The sequence below is a fragment of the Hevea brasiliensis genome, chromosome 14 (genome assembly GCF_030052815.1).
Source record: "Hevea brasiliensis isolate MT/VB/25A 57/8 chromosome 14, ASM3005281v1, whole genome shotgun sequence".
Classification (NCBI taxonomy): Eukaryota; Viridiplantae; Streptophyta; class Magnoliopsida; order Malpighiales; family Euphorbiaceae; genus Hevea; species Hevea brasiliensis.
This window is the reverse complement of record NC_079506.1, coordinates 5,156,503-5,171,811: the sequence shown is the minus strand read 5'-3', so window position 1 is coordinate 5,171,811 and position 15,309 is coordinate 5,156,503. Positions and strand designations below refer to the sequence as shown.

General features: G+C 30.7%; 1 protein-coding gene and 1 long non-coding RNA gene across 4 annotated transcripts in view; both read right to left on the bottom strand.

The window, feature by feature from the left end:
• LOC110656784 (uncharacterized) overlaps positions 1-11,731 on the bottom strand; it is a 52,690-nt gene extending 40,959 nt beyond the window's left edge. Inside the window, exons 1-4 of one of the 3 annotated variants that reach the window (XR_009143125.1) lie at positions 11,531-11,731; positions 11,348-11,461; positions 11,175-11,250; positions 9,988-11,023 (exon numbers count right to left, since the gene is read on the bottom strand). This is a non-coding gene — a long non-coding RNA (uncharacterized LOC110656784). Of the gene's footprint in view, positions 1-9,987; positions 11,024-11,174; positions 11,280-11,347; positions 11,462-11,530 lie in introns of all 3 variants that reach the window. The other 2 variants (XR_009143127.1, XR_009143126.1) reach the window with 2 other exon arrangements.
• LOC131172597 (ATP synthase subunit O, mitochondrial-like) lies at positions 3,896-7,391 on the bottom strand. The gene is made up of 6 exons (XM_058133783.1): positions 7,163-7,391; positions 6,531-6,581; positions 5,373-5,616; positions 4,865-4,977; positions 4,495-4,581; positions 3,896-4,251 (listed from the first exon to the last, which is right to left on the bottom strand). The coding sequence occupies exons 1-6, from the start codon at positions 7,286-7,288 to the stop codon at positions 4,123-4,125; spliced, it is 750 nt and encodes a 249-aa protein (XP_057989766.1). The 5' UTR covers positions 7,289-7,391; the 3' UTR covers positions 3,896-4,122.
• Positions 11,732-15,309: the final 3,578 nt, after the last annotated feature.

Here is a 15,309-nt window from a genome sequence, read left to right as displayed (position 1 = left end):
TGCTAAAACAAAGGAAATATAAGCACAAGAGGGGTCTATTTCAAATCATTCCTGTTCTTGTTTAAGATGAAGTATGACTTCAAACGCATGCTTTTTTCCTGAATTTGCATTCACCTTCAAGGGTGAGAACTTTGAGTTTTTAAGACCTTTATGTCCTTAAACTGATGAATTTATGTCTGTAAACTGATGAATCAGACCCGCATGCCTTTGAATTGCACAAAATGTTAGACCAGCATTAAACTGCCGAAAACTTGACAAAACAGACCTACTAGTCTTTAAACAAGAAGAAAATTTGAGGAAGCAGACCAGCAAGTCCCAAAACTGCAAAAATATGACCCAAGCATGTCTTAGAACTGTTTATAAATTGTCATTTGTTGACTAAGGCAAGCCATCTTTCTCTATAGGAGAGAAGAGGCTGCTGCTGAAAAATATGTGAGAACAGAGAGAATTAGAGAGAGCTACGAAAATGTGGAAGAAAAAGAAAGAACAAAAAAAAAAAAAAAGAGTACGTTTTATGCCTATTTTCTATTTTTATGTAATGAAATTTGATTTTTTCTCCTCTCCAACTTGTCTATTTTTATCATGCTAATATCAAACTTCTGCAATGTCTTTGTGAAAGCCTTTAAATACAACTCTCCCTATTATATTTTTACCAACCTTTTCTCTCTGCATATTTTGCATTGTGCAGAACTTCTGAATTCATCTTCCATTCTTAAGTTTCTGTTTTGAACCTCTATCACTGAGCGTATTTTCCAACTGTGATCATCAACCCATAAAGAGATCTTTTGTAATAAAAAGAAGTCCAGAAACGTTCTAACAACATCTGTTTGGATATTATAATAAAAAGACAAAAACAATAACACCAAGAAAGCAAAATGGACTTAAAAAATGAACCAAAACTAACCAAGTTAGCAAGAACAGAACCTATTGCATATGCCAGTCATACTGCTATTGAACAAAAGATCTGGTTTACTTTGCTAAGAAGTTATGGCACTTTATTAAGAAGTTAAGGCCTCTTGAATTTTCACTCCAGAACAACATAAAAAACGAAAGCAAAGTTGCAATTACATTTCAAAACTTGAATTAGTTACACTGTAACCTGCAAGTGGAGCCGATGTAAGTCCTTAACTATGATGAATTATGCACATCAAATCAGTTAAAAAGCAGCTTCATCTCTTTATTTCTTGTTGTTGCTCACCTTGCTGTTTCAACTCATTGTATAGTTTCAACAACTGAGGAGCTTCCTTGTAACGATTCACGAACTTTTCCATAAAAAATTTCTCTGGACGCTCACAAAGTACAGTAATATGAGAATCTATTTTAACCAAACCTTTTGATGACATAAATTGAATAAGTGAACCTCTTGGAACAAGCCTTTTCTTCAAACTTAGTGAAAGCAGCACCGGTCGATTGGCAATGACAGAAGAGTCTAAACCCAATTTGTTAACATAGAAATCCATTACTGCCATAATCTTATCCTCCGAAATTGTCATACAAAGTGGATATTTTCCAAAAGCTGTAATAACATCTTCGTTAGACCAACCCCACCTCTTATAAGCATCAACCTTACTTTCCCATTTGGATTTTCTCAATCCTGCCAATACCATGACTGCTATAACAAAATGCAACTTCGAAGGACGGAATCCCATCTCTCTCACTTCATCCACAGTCTTCTTAAATTTATCCGGATTCGTTTGAAGCTTCAAAGGGTGATAATGAATCAAGTGCAAAATATTTGCTTCAGGCACTCCGTTTTCTCGCAAAATATCGATAGCAGGTATCACCTGATCTTCAAGACGACGAAGCAAAATAGAAGGACAACGTTTAATGGCTGCAAGGGTTTTCTCGTCAGATTTGAGCAAATCTCTAAAGAAATTAAAAGAAGGAACCAAGTGCTTTTCTAAACTCCTTTTAAAGACCCAAGGGCAGCAACCGAAGATTCTTACAAGATCAGAGTTTGAAGCACCTTTAGAGCGAAAAAACTCAAATTTTGGGATAATAGTTCTCTCGGGTTTGGATAACAGCATAAGTGGCCACCTTACGATAATGTAAGAGATCTGGTGTTTTTTAAATCCAAGGTTCTTGAAAATGGATAGGACTAAGTCAGACTTCTCTGGAGTCTTAAGTCGACAATATTTAGAAGTCGACAAAGCGGATTCCGGGGACAACCCACATGTGTTTATGAGGTAAGAAACAGTAAACGAGAGTTGATTTGCATCGCTAGACAAGTATCTAAGGAATGATGATAATGGTATTGATGGGTTTTGAGCTGTAATTGAGTATCCATTTCTCCTATGGAGAATAGTTTTACAGAGAAAATACAACATGGGTATTGGAATTCAGGTAGTGAAAGAAGAAACTCACCTATTTTCGGAACAAGCTGAATCGAGCGAATTTTCAATTTCAGCAGATAATAGAACGCAGAAATCACCTAGTTGCAAGCAGAAAAACCCTACTCAAAAAGATGTCATACATTCTCTTATGGAGGTTCCACTTCCATAGAAACAAAAACAACGTCGTATTAAATCTCTTTGTTTTTCATCTAATAGCTTTGCTGACCCATCGAATCAAAAACTAATAAAGTTGGGGGAAAAAAAATCGTAAAAGAAAAACATTTTTGGATTAAGGGTTTTTGACAGGCTTTAAAATAAGTTTATTATTAATAATTTTAAATAATTATATTCTTATATTTTATTTTGTTTATAAAATAATTTATTTATTCATTCATTTTATATAATTATAATTTTTTATTTGTCATAGCTTAAAATTTTGGAAATAATTATGCAAAATATTTCTCATCATATTATAAACATATTTTACATTAGTGTTTAAAACTTATAAACTCCTATGAATATAATAACCTGTTTAAAATTAAGGGAAATAAAATAATTTTATTTTAATTTTTCATAATTTATTAAAGAATTACAAATAAATATTATATTAATTAAATTAATAAATTATACAATATTAATAAATGATCATATAAATAAAGTTTACAAAATGACTATAAAGATTAAATTGAAAACTATAAAGTTTAAATTTTTATTTATTGACTAACAGCTAAAATTAGTAAGATTAACCATTTCTCACAAAATCATATAAATAAATGTTATTATATTTTAAAAAATTATTTTAACCCCCTCAACAATACTTTATATAAAGCTAATATGAGATCCCCTTGGACTGACCATATACATATGCATAAATTGTTATTCAAATTTACTTCAAAATACTGCTGGAAAGATAACTTTCAAAACTAAATATAACAGTTTTAACCGTTTTAAAATTCTTAAAACACATATAACTAACAGATTGAAGGACCTGTAATATTTAAGGTGTTTTTCTGAATAGTAATTATAACAACAATTGCAATACCAAATAGACCACTATTTAGAGGTGTGATTCGATTTGAACTGACCAACCAAACCGATAAAATCAAAAATCAAAAATAAAAAATTTTAAAAATCAAACCAAACCGATTAATAAAAAAAAATCAAACCGATTCAATTGATTTTAAACCGGTCAAATCAAAATTTATAAAATTTCATATTTTTAACCTTAAATCTAAATAATAAAACATAAAAACAAAAAAAAAATTAGAAATCAAAACTCAAAAATCTTAAAATTCAATTTGATTTTCTTTGATTTCGATTCGATTTTCTTTGATTTCCTATATATATTAATAATTTCAGTTCGATTTGATTTTTTTTAATTTTTTATGAAAATAACCGAACCAAACCGAACCGATTAATCAAAATTATCAAAATTATAAATCAAATCGAACCAATTAAATTTTAAAACAAAATCGATTAAACCAAATTAAATCGATTCGATTCCATTTTTCGGTTTAAACCGAAAACTGCTCCCCCTTACCAGTAACAATTAAACAAATTACGAACTCAAAAAAATGAAGTACCAATAAAATGAAAATCAAGAACGTAGAGGTCTGTTTGTGATTGCCCTGAACAAATTTTTATTTGCAAACATATGCTTTCCCATCACATGAAAATGGAGGGTACAAGAGAACAAAACCAAGCAAAAAGTTCAGAGTATTTTTTTTTTTCTTCCTAGAGCATTGATGGAAAGTTGATAAATAGGTATCCTCAAGGGGTGCAACACCTTTTACACGATGCCAAAGTTGATAGGCTCACGCAAGAACCTCTCCATCTGCTTCGCCCTCGTCTTAATGGACATATCAAACACCTTCTGCCCAAACTCTACCACAAGGCCCCCAAGAATACTAGGATCAATCTGGAATGAATTTGAGATAATTAGATTCACTTCCCTCGTTAAATAACTTGGGTATTGAATGACTAATACCACTGTTTGAAATTCAACTCAATTGATTTCTTTTTAGTTAATTCTCATGTTTGGAATAAAAGAATAAAAATCATTTTCAAAGGAATAAAATTCAAACATGATTGAGAATTCATTTAAATTTTTCTCTTGCAAATGATTTATTCCAAATGAAGTCATAAGGTTCATAATTTGTACCTTCTGTTCGAGCTTAACTTTCTTTCCTTTTCCAATTATTTCCTGCAGAGTCTCCTTCAATTCTTTCTCCTCTTCTGGAGGCAAGGGCTGCGTGTGAAATTGCAGCAGTTATTTCACAAGACAAAGAAGCAGGCAACTACAACTTTACTCTTATTGCAAGGATCAGCCGCATACATAAGGGGACAAGAAATAATATAGATAGGAGCATCTAAAATAAAATAAAATAAAACAGACATCAGAAAATTTCAAAATTCAATTCCACAAGAACATAAAAGACCTACTATGTAGAAAAATACAATAGATAAAGAGACACATGTTTGACAGATATTAATGATGTAAGTTTGACTGTGAACCAAAGTGTCAAACTCACAATGACACTTGTGACTATAGCTTTCACTTCTCCCTTATCTGCCATGGTCAACTCCACGAATCTCTTTGCAATGCTATCAATGTTTCTTAACCTTCCATTCTCAGCCAACACAACTGCAGAAAATACAGCAAGGAAACTTTCAGAATATGATTAGTACTGATACATATATTATCAGCATTCAGCAAAAATTAAATGCTTTGAATGCGAGGGGTAAAACAGTGATACTTGTACATGCACTAATCCAAAACACGTACTATGATGCAACAGCAGCTATGCCATAAAGTATACAAGGAAAAAAAGGAGCAGGCATTTAAAGTATAAATTTTTAAAAGTTAACACATAATTCAGCATATATAAGAGCAACTTCAATTACAACTTACCAATATCAGGCATTCATACACATATCCACTCAGTGTGCTAACATTAAATAACAGTATCATTGACCAAAAAAAAAAAACGAAATTAAAACATATTATATGAAATATCAGTTAAAAGAGCTGTATATTACCTAAAAAGTTCTTTGTAACATCTGAAAATTTAGCTTGGGCAGAAATTTCATTAATGGCCTTGACTCTTGTTTCAGAAGGCACTGACAAGTCCTTTGTAAACTGAGAAAATGTAGGGCTTCTCTTTGAAGCCTCCACAAGGTCAAGAATATCAGACTCAACCTTGTCCAGTACATTAGCTTTTTTGGCAGCAAGGTACAAAGCAGAGGCATAGTTTCCAGATCCCCCAAACAAAGCAAGTGGCACCTAAATGTGAGAAACATCAAAGAATGATTAAAACAAAACATTGATAGTTGATATTCAACGTTTAGTGCCTCTCCCTAAATAAAGACATATTGTTGGCTTCAAATTTTCATTTTCTAGTTTTAAATTCATAAGAGTTTAGGAAATATCATTTACTAACAATTCAATGTATGCATGCCATATCACATTTATGATGCCAGAAGCCTTGATGATCTAGTCAGGTCTAAAACAAGTTAACCACACTGTTGTATCAACAACATCAAAATATAATCCGGCGTCTTACAGCAACATTAAGTCCGAAAAAGTACAAATGACAGAACACAAATTGTTAACAGTTAATCAAAAGGTTTACAACCATGTAATATATCAGAAAGAAAAAATACAGCATAAGTTACAGCCTGAATATTATCATGCAAAATGAACGACAAGCACCACTTCTTCTCTTTTTTAAGAAGAAAGTTTTTCTATTTCTCTAAAGAACAATCAAGGGTTGCTTGAAAATGCTACATAAATAGGCACCCTATAATGAGAAGCATTTCATTCCATGTCCAGAAGAGGAAGGACACAGAATTTTTACAATATCTCTCCCAGACAATCCTATCCCACTTTATCTCTTCCATGGCCACATAAGTTTCAATATAAGCAGCAGAAAACCAAACATACCATAATGCAGAAGTTTTACAATATCTCTCCCAGACAAAATCCTATCCCATTTTATCTCTTCCATGGCCACATAAGTTTCGATAAAAGCAGCAGAAAACCAAACATACCATAATCCAGTTTTCATTGTCCAAGGAAAAAAAGACATCTTTGGTTCATCAATGCCTAGCATATCCTCATGGGCATAAATATGCACGTGTACAAACATAATCATATGTTTAACAAGCATCCAGAAAAATTAGTTTGCAACTGCATACCTTAACCTTCTCCTCCTTTTGTCCTGACGAAGTAGCAAAATTTTTTGAAGCCTGTCAACAAAAAAATGTCAACCTTTAGATAACAGGTAAAAATTCATATAGAAGACTTATCATTAGTTACTCTGCTGCGCTCAAAAATTAATAATGCTTCCTAGGGTTTGCGAGAAAATTTAAAAACAAGATGGAACAATCAAATCAATTTTAGTGGAAAAAAAAAAAGTAGAACAGGAAACAGCCATCATTGTAAGGCCCGATACGATAGACACAATCGTTGCTCAACTCAGCCCTAAATTACTATATCAGTAAAAGAAATATATATATATATATATATATATATATATATATATATATATATATATATATATTTTTTTTTTTTTTTTTTTTTTTTTCCCCACAATACCAATTTGCCATTGGGCTCCAAAGCTAACAAGTCACAAGCAATCCACTTTATTCCCAATCATAAGTACCAAAGTTAGGGTTTTCACAAGCTAAGCGTTTACCAGGCACGAGAAAATGAATCTCCCGCTCAAAACATTAATCAGATGCGCATAGATCAAACAGATACGAAATGGAAACAAATGAAAGGGGCTTCCGATTTCCAATTCAAGTGTAATTAGGTTTTGCATAGCTACCTCAGATGTGAAAGCAGGGCAAAGAACGGAGCGTTGAACGGCTGATCGGGAAGCAGAGAGGGAATCAGATCTCAGAACCCTATTGAGTAGAGGTAGACCCGATCTGAGACGCCCAGCCATTGCCATGAGATTTGTTGTTCTGCTATTCTATGCTTTTCGAGCTTTGATACAGAAAGATTTGCACGGAGAGATTAAATTCTCGAGGGTTATTGAGATTCCTTGGGAGATAAGAGTTACTTGCCGGTGCGTTCTTTTTATGTGACGTATAGTTGAGATTGTGACGCGTGTAACTGAGCTCGTATGGTTGGGCTCCTGATCTGATCATGGGCCAGCCCATCCTGAATTTGTTTTTTAACATAAAAAATGATTTTTAAATCTAAATGAGATTTTTTTTTTAATTTCTTAATTTTTTTACACAAAATTAATTTAAAATATGTTTTTATCTAAAAATATTTTTTATTATTCTTTAAGCGGATCCTTTCTATGCATACGACATATGCTGATGTGTGCATATAATAAAAGAATTAATATTGAATTATATTTAAATTTATGGAATTACGAGTTTAAATTGTAATATAAATCTAAAAATAAAATAAATTATTATCAAAATTTTCGAATCTAATAAAAAAATAAATTATTAATGACCAAATTTGTCAAGTACTTGCTTCATAATGCAGAAGGGTAAATTAAAATTCTGTCTTTATTAAAAATATTCAATATTTTTTATTAAATATTTCAATCCCAAATTCTCAATGAGGTGAGATTCAAAGCTTATAATTTGTCATAATATATTAACCAAAATCAGCTCTCACATATATCATAGAATTCAGACAGTGCAGATCCAAGACATTTTTCCATTAGGAATAACAATCTGTCCTTATATGTTCATCATTGTCAACTTTTCTGAGGTATAACAATCTCATTTGCACATGAAAATGATATAATAAAATCATCCCATTGATGGGCTCACTTTTGCTTGTGCAGGCAAGAAAAGGCCATGGGACTGATACTGCAAAAGCTTGGATATATCATGCTTGTGCTTTGCTCTTTTTCCCGTCCAAAACAAAGCAAAACAAAATCACTCAACAAGAAGGCACTATCTTTCCCCTGATCTTCAGCGATAAATAAATTCTTGTATTGTTGGGTTAGTGGAAGAAATATGGTACAGGAGTAGGGACAAGATCATTCTTGTTGCAGAATTTCATGCCTCTGGTGTACAGAAGTTGGATTATAAAACCACCTGCAAAAGTACTACTTGCATATATACAAGCATAAAGACTACAGAATAATTACTAAAGGAATTAGGAGGTTGAGCAATTTTCCGCCCCATCCTTTCCAGGACCCATAAGGAAGCATATTGAATGTAGTCCAAATCTTAATCAATTTCTATATTAAATTCATTTGGCATGATGTGCCTGATAGATAATATCCTCACAAATTCAAATGTACCGGGGTTGTTTTTGTTGGTAAACAAAAAGGACAACTATCAACCTCATGTTCCTGACAGGGTTAGCAAGAAGGGCCTGTCCTTATCTCAATTTCTTTAATAAAGACTAGCCAAATACAATTTAAAGGCTTCAATTCTTGTCAGTTGGCTGCCTTATTAACCACCTTTTGCACAATCAAGGCGGTAAGACAGTAGTCCCCACTGCACCACAGCTGGGTTTCTTTCCCCTGTATCTATAGGGTGTACTCTTTTTCTCCCTTGCAGATTTAGCCTTATTTCTTGCAAAAGAAAAAGGTTGCTTGCCATTTCTTTCAGCAGTCGCAGCTTCGAACATGAATCAAAAATCAACAGCTTCACATTATGATATTATAACATTACAACAGCTTCACATTTGTTTCATTGACGAGGAAAAACATACTCGTACTGGAATGCAGATTCCAGATGAATTGTTCTAGCAGAAAATATCAACAAGGATCCAGATGAAATACGTACATATATATAAACCAAAGCAAAATTCACTGGTAAGATACAAAAACTACTTTCACACTTTGAAGGTAAAACACTAATGAATAGTACCAAAGCATGAACATAATCATAGAAAACTGGACCAAAAAATCACGATGTAACCAGAGATTTTGAATTAATCGCTCACATCTTGCAACAAAGCGAGAAAGCCATCTTTTCCATCTACGGTAGTAAACGTTGAGAAAAATGCGAACCATTTTGATGAATGGTTTTTGTGGCCTTAACAGAAAGACTTTGAGAACTGAATCACCAGCAGAATGATTGTAACAAACCACCAAGACACATTCCATCATCAATCTCAGAAAAAGAAGTGATACAATTAGCAAAAAGCTAAATAAAACTCCACAGCGTAGATTCCCTTTCCCTCAATCAAACACGTAACCCCAAATTAGACACGTCTCCATTTCCATGCAAAAGATATGCTTCCTTCTCTAATCTCTCTCTTTGCATTCTATTTAGTTTCTCCTGTTACGTGTATATTTTTAGCTATGGACTGGGTTCCACTAACTAAGCCTAGCAATATAAAATACTTACTGTCAACAGCAAACAAGGCCTCCTTTTTTTTTTTGAGAATTTTTTATTCTCATTTTTCTTGAACGTTTGTTCTACTCTATTATAACTTAAATGCAAATACAAAATGAGCGATACACTTTGTGCTGATATCTAGAATGGTGTAAAACATTAAAAAATAATAGTTTTAACCTCCAATGGAAATGACACACAATTAATTTAAAGGAAATACCTTGTCTATATCTACTAATAGATAACTTCTAACCAAAAATGGTTGACATTATGTTTAGCTAGTAATGGTATAATTAAAGAGGAATACACATCTAAAAGAATTACTTTTAACCTCTTCTTGAAATGGCATAACAACAATTAAAGGTAAACACCTTTTGTAGCTAGTAATAAACAATACTCTCACCAAAAATGGTTGACCTCTTTATTTAGCCAGTAATTACACCATTCTGCTGCAATTGGATATGAACTGGAAATAAGAACTTAAATAAAATAAATCGATAAATCAGTTGAACAACCAAAATGATGTAAAAAATGAAAGAGTCAAGTCAATCATCAGGATACAAGTTACATCCCAATTATATTATGCAGAAGCAACTTTGGCCTCAACAAAGAAAGTAATTTTTTTATGCTGTGATTGGTTTCTCTTCAATACTTAAACAAAGCATTTAATCCAAGGCACTCAACTTCTCCAACTCCACCTCTAATTGAAGAGTTGGACAATAATAAGAACCAGTGCATAAAGAATGCATTTTTTTCTTTGCTAAAACATATACCTATTTAAAACCAGAGAACAAAACACACATGGGTAAAAGGAGTTCAAGAGAAGTCCAACCAGTATGCTTCTAATTTAAGAGACTTCAAAACAGAATACCTTATGCAAAAGCCATTTGGCAGTTATGTTAATAACTGGCAGGCCTCCACATAACCACCAGCAAAATTTTGATAGCATTTTTCAATAAGTGAATTTCAACTTCCCATCAGGTAACATATAATTTCATCCTTTTTATATCCTTCTCATATTTTGAGTTATGGTTATTAGATTATAGCAGTAACTAGCAATTGACATAATCATATTACAGGAAAAATTTGGATCTAGAAACAAGCTGGTTGATTAACAATTTCTTTTTTCAAATATAAGAAACATTTTTTGAATGGAATTTCCAGAAATAATGGCAAACCAATTGCACTGGCATGAGAAGCATTACCGTTATTTGAAGCAAAATTATGCAATAAAATGATTACAAATCTATGAAAAAATATCAGTCTCAGTAATTTACCAATGTGGATAATTGAAACTGAAGGATCTTGACCTTCTGATTCTGTTGTATACTTCATCCAGTTAAGGACCAAAACAACAATAGACAGACCTGCCAAATTAAGAGGAACGGAAGTAGCAAAATCATCAATGTATTACTAATAGAAGATAAACCATCCCCTATCCGCATATATACAATTCGCACGCCATCCACAGAATTGAAATGTATATCCTTTAATATAATTGAACCTCATCATACCCACCTCATCATACCCTTTCAATGGAAAAAGTCCATCCCATAGAAGAAAGAAACTCCAAGTTCAGACTTGAATGATTAAACTGTCAGAAATGGATAAGGGCAAAACAATCTGTCAATAAAAGAAAATAACAAATACAATGTATCAAGAATCCACTCCGGTACAAATGCATAACATACTAATCGTAATTTTTGTAGAATTGCAAGTTAGGACTCCAAAAATTCAAACAAAAACTCAGAACTAGATGTTGTTCGCTACATGGATTCCTTCCCGCATTCAATTCTCAATACAATCTGGAAAAGGAAAAAAATTATAATCGGAGACACATTATCGTTGATAACGACGAAGCAGTGATTTAGTACCTTGCAGGTTACAACAATGGAGTTCAGAGAGAGAGCGAGCGAGCGAGAGAGAGAGAGAGAGAGAGAGATTTGAGAGTGGGTTTCTTGAGGAGGTTCAGTGAGTCAGTACTGTACTGGAATCGGAGAATGGTTCACACACAGCTGCAGTGTTGGGGTTGCTGGGCCGAACTCTATGCGAGGAATCTACCATCGGCCGCTTTGGAAAATTGGCAGTGCATTGCAATAAATAGCTATGAATTAAAAAAAAATTATTGAATTAATTTAATTTGAAATTTTAATTTTATTTTTTTAATAAATTAATTTAATTTAATTTAATTTTAAAAAATTTAATATATTTATTTTAATTTTTTACAAAAGATAAAATTAAACTTTATTAATTATTATTACTAGAACTAAAATTAAAGTTAAAAATAACTAAAATTAGATGTAAAATAAGTCTAAAAATCAATAAATTCAAATAAATTGAATCGAATTAAATTAATTTTATTTAATTATTTTAATTTTTTATATTGAACTAAATTAAATTGACTCGTATTAAGTGATTTTTAAATACATGTAGTCTAAAAAACAAATGATTGTCTTGAATTATCAAGAAATCCAATTCAATTCTACCATCATTAATTAAATTAACCAAAATCATTGCTTATCAAATTAATTAGTAATAATCATACCACAATTTCTTATCAAATTGAGAAGAATAATTAACCAAGTGTTGCTTTCTTCTCTTTCATTCTTGGTAGGTAAGGTGTGAGTAATTTTTATAGTCCATCTTTTCTTAATTTTTATAAAAAATTTATCTAATTTGTGATAGTAGATTTTTAGATTAAAAAATTATTCTAAACTATAGTATAATATTTATAAAGGTAGTTTCAGTATTTTCTAGTAAATGATAAAATATTTTTTATAAAATAAATTATTATGTTGACATTGATATTTTTATAATAAATTTAAATAATAATTAAAACAACCAGAGTGTTAAAGGAAATAAAATTTGTATACATATTATTATTATTATTATTATTATTATTATTATTGAAACTTATCAGAAATTAAATTTATACGTGTTAATTGAGGATTTAAATAATTTTAGTTCAACATTACTAAAATTATTTTCAGAATTATAACGTTTTAAATTTAAATAAAAAGAAATTCTTATCATATAAAAAATTTTTTTTATTAATTTTATAGATAAAGAATTACTTATCCTTCATAAAATTTATGAAAAATGACTTTATTCTTTATTTTATTGACTAAGAATTTAATTATATAGACAAATGGGAATATTTTTATTTTTTATAAAATTTTTAAATTAATTATATAATAAAATAGAGAAAGTTAATGCAATATATCATTTTTCTTATTAAAATACATGTAAAAATTTAATTTTTTTAGTAATTAGAATTTTAATTAATGATTAAAATAGACAAATACTTTTGCGCCGTTGTTTCTCCAATCTCCTTACCCAAATAGTACACTTCGATATGAAACATACGGCCTATCATTGTCACGTGGGTTACGCTTGTAGCCCACAGATTTTAGTACGTAGCCCATAGAGATAGAGGTCCACGCTCATCGAATTTGAAACGTGGCTCCAAATATTGTCTCAAATTACATCAAAATTAATTCTCCTACAAAGAATCTGAAGGGGTAAGATAGTCACTAAATTTTATAAATATTTTAATTTAATTTTTATAAATTTTAATTTAATTTTATAAAATTTATTATAAATAAAAATATAAAATTTTTAATTTATTTATTAATTATTTTATAAATAAAATTATTTTACTTTATTAATTTTTTAAAAAGAAAAATAAGATACATAGAATGTATCCGACTATCCACTCACCTTAAATTTTTTCTTTTTATTTATTTTTTCTCCATCAATCATTATTGATTAAGTGATTTTATATATAAAATAATTGATAAATTAATAAATTAACATAAAAATTATTAATTATTAATTACAGTAATTTTTATAAAATTAATGATTATAATTTATTAAATTTATTTTTTAATTATTTTTTATTTTTTGTAATTAATATATAAGAAAAAAAATAAGTTTTTTTCTTATAGCAGTTATAATCATGCATGACAATCTTTGAACTCTCCAATCTCCAAAATCACTGGTCAAAATTGACCCTTCCAAGTTCTACCATTCTGCCTTTGAATAGAAAAGTAAAGGAAACAACAAAGAAATTCACTAGTCATTAGTCAACAATGACTCAGAGATGTTTTCTAAATAAATAAATGAGATAAATGCTTTTCTTTTTTCTACTTTCATATACATGCATAAATCATTATTAATTATTAAAATGATTTATCATGGAAATTTTTCATTTTTAATAAATAAAATAATTAATTATTCTGAAATATAGACAGAAAACTCCATTGATAAAGTTAATGAATATATCAGAAAATATAAGAATAAAGAAATAAGGGAAGGGTTTACTTTGGAGCATAATAATAATATTCACTAAATTTTTTCTTGAAAAAGTAAATTTTTATATAAAAAAATAATTATAAAATTTATTTGAAAAAAAAAAAACCTCAAAGAACCGATCCTCATTATGTCTCACCAACTACTTGTCCCTAAACAACATCTGTTTTTTTTTTTTTTCTCCTTGTATATATATATATATTTTTTATTTTTTTTTAATTGTAAATTGCATTACATGGCCACTCGAGCATATCTCCTTGTATATTTAACACAAATCATTATTGCCTTAAACTTCATTCAATTTCTAGAATTTTGATCTCTCTTCTTCTTATTCTACCACTTTCTTTTGTTCCCATATTTGTATACCTTTTTTATTCCCAAATCTTCCCTTTTACTTATCCTAGATTTTATCAGCAACCCATATAAACCCTTTATATCATCAGCCCCCCTTCTCTCTCGCTGTCTGCAATCTTGCAAATCAGTAGCAAGGAACCAAAAAAATATTTTCTTTTTGTCAAGAACTGGTCTTTTACGTTTCTGGGTTTTGGTTAAATGATGTTGCAGCTGTTCTTTACAGTGGCTTTCTCTGCAGTGCCTTTGACTCTGTATGTACCACCAGTTAGGAGCTTGAATCTCTTTGTGGAAACCATGGAAGATCTCTTCAGGGGGTCTGGAGAGTATACTAATAGAATCTATCCACGTGCAAGGCACTTTTGGTCTAGGTTCTTGGATCTCTTGCTTTGCAATTTGAGGCTAGATTAATTAGAGAAGTTCTTTTCAGTGTACATTCTTTTTTTTCTTCATAGTTCTCTTTGATTTAAACTTGATGGTTAATTACTGGGTATCTGTTTCAGTAGTTTGTTTTTCTGTAGAGATCTGAAATCTGTGAGCTTTGCAACGAGATGTTAGTTCTATCAAATAAAGAAGCTATTCTCTTTCTCTCTCTCTTTTCTGGTTACTATAATCAATGTCAAACTGCGAGTTTGCAGAGATCTGTTTTGATTTCGATGATGAATGAAGATTGATGCAGAATTTATAACTTTTTTTGTATGAGTTTAATGAAGTTTCAGTTTTGATATTCCTCCCTCAGCATTGGCCACAAAATTAGTGCCATTTGCAAGCACATAACATGGCCTTGTTGTCAATATTTGCACCATGCTACTTAGATTTTTGCAATTGCAAGAACCCATATCCAAAGTTTTCAACTTTAATAGCTTTTGATCAAAAAGCGAGAAAGAGGTACACGGAGATCTGTGAAATGGGTTGGCTATGGAAGTTTTATTTTTTAGCTTCTTTTCGTGGCTTAGCGAGAATTGGCGGTAGCACCTTCGAATCTTTGTGT